Source organism: Medicago truncatula, chromosome 3, assembly GCF_003473485.1.
Source record: "Medicago truncatula cultivar Jemalong A17 chromosome 3, MtrunA17r5.0-ANR, whole genome shotgun sequence".
Classification (NCBI taxonomy): Eukaryota; Viridiplantae; Streptophyta; class Magnoliopsida; order Fabales; family Fabaceae; genus Medicago; species Medicago truncatula.
The window spans coordinates 47107243-47111701 of record NC_053044.1 but is presented as its reverse complement, the minus strand read 5'-3'; the positions used below and the strand labels follow the sequence as shown (position 1 = coordinate 47111701).

The following is a 4459-nucleotide window of genomic DNA, read 5'->3' as shown; positions in this document are numbered from 1 at the left end:
AAAAGAAAAATACTTTTTGAAATTTTGCGTTTTTTGTAGTTACATTTTTTAAAATAAAATTGAAAAAGAGAAAACAACGAGGTGTGAGAGTAAGGTAGAAGGAAAGGCTGTCAACCAGGTCACCCAATCTATCCTTTTTCTCTTTCTCGTGGTTGAAATGATTCCCTCTTTCTCTCTCCTCTCTCTAGTATCTTCCATTTCAAAATTTTGGTCTTAACCCAAATTTCCAAATTCAATTTTCAAATTAACCATTTTATTACGGTCACTCATCACAAGTCACGCCCACAACCACACCTAAACCCACGCCACTCTCTCCCCTAATATAAATACCCCTCTCCCATTTTCAATCCTCTTCTCTCTCATTTCTCACCACACTTCTCGCCGAGAAAGAAAGACAGACTTCAAACAAGAAGCTTCTCTTTCTTTCTCCTCTTCGATCCATTTTCTCTCTACTCTCACGGTATGAAACTTCCTTTTCTCTTTATCAACTTCATTCTTTTTCCCGATCATTATTTAGGTTTAGGTTTATTCTTCTTGCTTCGTTGATTTGTATAGATTTACTGTTTAATACACCTATTGTTCATGAGTTTTTAGTAATCTTAACTGTTTTATGCTCAGATTTGTGTTAATCATGTATTTATTTTGTGTTATTGATAATTTCGATTGCTATTACTTGATCTATATAACTGATTTAGTAGATCGTGGATACTAGATACCTAGTTACTGATCTGTGATCTGGTTGATGCTTACGGTGCATCGCTGTATCTGATTCTGATCTGTTACATACTGGATCTGGAATCTATTTCAACTGATCTTGTATCGTCTTTAGATTCCATTTTTTGGTTTTACTTCGAAAATGTTTCGGTTTTGTTGATTTGTTGACTGGATTTAGGGTCTGATCTGTGTTTTCATGTGTGAATTGTTTCGTTTTTTATTAGGAAATTTTAGTAAGCCGAGTCATAGCAAATTGAAGATTTAATTACACATTTGCAATGAGAAACTTTAGTTTACATCTTGCACATGTTTTCATCAGGTTTATTCTATGACATTTTGAATATGTTAAATTTTCTGATTCGTTGCACTATGTACATGCTCTTCTGTTTTTTTTTTTTTTTTTTGAAAAGTCGGAGTTATCTAATCTAAGTTCTTAATGAAGAAAATTAGACATTACTGTGTTATTTCATTTCTCTGTTTTATCGCTATTGATAATTGTGATTCTTATATACAATGTGAGCTTTTTATGGGGAACCGTTTTATGTAGAACAGGATAGTATTTTCAGTGAAACTAATCTTTTAAATTTGTAACTGGTTGAACTTTGTTTGTGGTCCATTTGAATTGTTATTAACGATAATCTTATTGTGCAAACTGTAGTTTAGCAAAAGATGGCAGATGCTGAGGATATTCAACCCCTTGTTTGTGACAATGGAACTGGAATGGTGAAGGTTAGTAATTTGATTTTTTTTTTGTTGTCATTTTCGTATGTTTGATTTTTGTTTTTGTTACTGAACGATGTGTTAATCTACAATTTGTATGCAGGCTGGATTTGCTGGTGATGATGCTCCTAGGGCTGTGTTTCCAAGTATTGTTGGCCGACCTCGTCATACCGGTGTCATGGTTGGTATGGGCCAAAAGGATGCCTATGTTGGTGACGAAGCCCAATCAAAAAGAGGTATTCTTACTCTCAAGTACCCCATTGAGCACGGTATTGTCAGTAACTGGGATGACATGGAGAAGATCTGGCATCACACATTTTACAATGAATTGCGTGTTGCTCCCGAGGAGCACCCAGTACTTCTAACTGAGGCTCCACTTAATCCAAAGGCCAACAGAGAAAAGATGACCCAAATCATGTTCGAGACCTTCAATGTGCCTGCCATGTATGTGGCCATCCAGGCTGTCCTCTCCCTCTATGCAAGTGGTCGTACAACTGGTTCGTATTTTGACTATCTTTTTGAGAACATACTTTTTGTCATTCCATTATTCTGTCCCTCAACCTATTCATTTTTGAACTAGGTATTGTGTTGGATTCTGGTGACGGTGTGAGTCACACTGTGCCAATCTATGAGGGTTATGCACTCCCACATGCCATCCTTCGTTTGGATCTTGCTGGTCGTGATCTAACTGATTCTTTGATGAAGATCCTCACTGAGAGAGGGTACATGTTCACCACCTCAGCCGAGCGGGAAATTGTCCGTGACATAAAGGAGAAGCTTGCATATGTTGCCTTGGATTATGAACAAGAACTTGAGACTGCAAAGAGCAGTTCTTCAATTGAGAAAAACTATGAACTTCCTGATGGACAAGTTATCACAATTGGAGCTGAGAGGTTCCGTTGCCCAGAAGTCCTTTTCCAACCATCAATGATCGGAATGGAAGCTGCTGGAATTCACGAGACCACCTACAACTCTATCATGAAGTGTGATGTGGATATCAGAAAGGATCTGTACGGCAACATTGTTCTTAGTGGTGGTTCAACTATGTTCCCTGGTATTGCTGACCGTATGAGCAAGGAGATCACTGCCCTGGCTCCTAGCAGCATGAAGATTAAGGTTGTGGCTCCACCAGAGAGAAAGTACAGTGTCTGGATTGGAGGATCAATCCTTGCTTCTCTCAGTACTTTCCAGCAGGTGATTATTTTATCAGATTAGCACATTTTGCCATGTATAATGTATGTAATGTCAATTTTATCGAATTCTAAAATTTGTTTTTTTTTTTTTGCAGATGTGGATATCCAAGGGTGAATATGATGAGTCTGGTCCATCCATTGTCCACAGGAAGTGCTTCTAAGTCCAAAATGATGCGATAATGGTAAGTTATTTTTGCTGTGGTTGCTTTTTTGGTGTCTCTGTCATGTTATGGAACTATGTTGACATGGATAAGAGGTGAGATCCGAGGGTATAATCTGAGATTGATTTATCAAATGTTCTGTGGCAGCCCACTGGATGTCTGTAGGTTGGTTGCTTGTAGTAAGGAGTGATTGTGATGCTTATTTTGATTTTTATTTCCTTTTGCCCTTTTTTCAGATTTTACATTTGAAGGTTTTTTTTCCCCTTTTGGAACGTCATGTTTATGTCTATAGCTTGTATCGAGATATTTTACGGTATCTTCAATTTGCGCTGCTACTTAATTCTCAATTGAGTTTATACATGAATTACTTGCTCTTTAAATTTATAGTGCTTATATGCATAAGCTCTCACGGCCAATTTTTAAAAGAATAAAAATTAGAGAGAATACATTAGTTCCTTAGCTTAGGGTTCATATTAGTAGGGCACTCTTTTAACACGCCTTATTTACATGGATCCACATAATTATTCCTGGAAAGGGTTGCCTGGTTGTCCGATCTCAAATTTTAATTTTGGATGATAGAAAGGAAAAACATGGCATTAAATTTATTTTATAATTTTAATTGATATATTTGACTTGGGTCGTTAATTTTGTTCTAAATTAAGTGGGTGTAAATTCTTTTTGGATAAAAAATGATGGTAATTTCATAACTTTACAAATGACATGATACCATATTATTCCCACACATCCAAACTTAATTAGTAGCGACAGAACTCAACCGCATAATATTATCGTTGCATGTGGAACAAGTCCAAAGGACCACACAAAAATCGTTGAATGAAGCATAATGTGGGGGATATGCCATGTATTGTGCACCTAACAAAATTGTGTGTTGGTGTCCATCTTTGAACCAAGTATTCCTGCTCATTCCATCTCTAGTTCTCAGTTTTCACTAAATGTGACCTGTGACTTGCGACCTCTTCTAAAGAAGAGACAATCCCACAAAAATCGTTGAATGAAGCATAATGTGGGGGATATGAATGGTGTCAAGTTCTTAGAAAAAGCAATTTTTTTGTATTACTTACACGCATTTTTCCTTGGCTATTTCAATTCCACGTTCACAGAGTCAACCTCGTCTAGATGTTCACTAAAATAGACACGTTGCTTTGATGCTGCCAACCTTTTGTGCAGGAACAAACATCCTGAAAACATTCTCTCCAGGCCACCCATACCACTTCTTTATTTCAATTCCTTTTGAATCTTCCCCAGGTACCTTCTTTTCCGGCGAACCAAAATTCTCAGTCACATGATTCCCTTCATCATGTTGTTCCTCGTTAGTATGCTCTTCAGTCAGAGCATTGGCATATGGCATCGTCAATGGAGCAAAACAAATATGACGTATAGCTAGCTTATTGGTGGCACTCTGAAGTGTGTCTCTGCCCAAGTGAAATCCAGTGATAATGATAACAAGATATATAGGCAATCCGCCTTACGTGTACCACAAATTTCCCGGCAGAGATTAGTAAGCTTTGTCAATGACTTGAGCTCACACGTTTAAATGTGGAGAAGTGGGGTGTTTGAGGTTCGAATCTTGGCTCCTGCGTATAATATGAAATATCCCTGTCAACTGAGCTAAGCTCACGGAATCTAGTTTTTTATTCTCATTTAATATGT

The 4459-nt window shown here is 37.3% G+C and overlaps 1 protein-coding gene across 2 annotated transcripts; it reads left to right on the top strand.

Moving 5' to 3' along the window:
• The first annotated feature begins 262 nt into the window (after positions 1-262).
• Positions 263-3152, top strand: LOC11431140 (actin-7). Of its 2 annotated transcripts, none has more exons than XM_003602497.4 (5): positions 263-460; positions 1378-1443; positions 1538-1931; positions 2015-2628; positions 2723-3152. In XM_003602497.4, the coding sequence occupies exons 2-5, from the start codon at positions 1384-1386 to the stop codon at positions 2786-2788; spliced, it is 1134 nt and encodes a 377-aa protein (XP_003602545.2). In that variant the 5' UTR covers positions 263-460; positions 1378-1383; the 3' UTR covers positions 2789-3152. The 2 variants fall into 2 exon arrangements, with proteins under 2 accessions (XP_003602545.2, XP_024634197.1); XM_024778429.2 differs by having other exon boundaries at positions 264-460; positions 1373-1443.
• The last annotated feature ends 1307 nt before the right edge of the window (positions 3153-4459 follow it).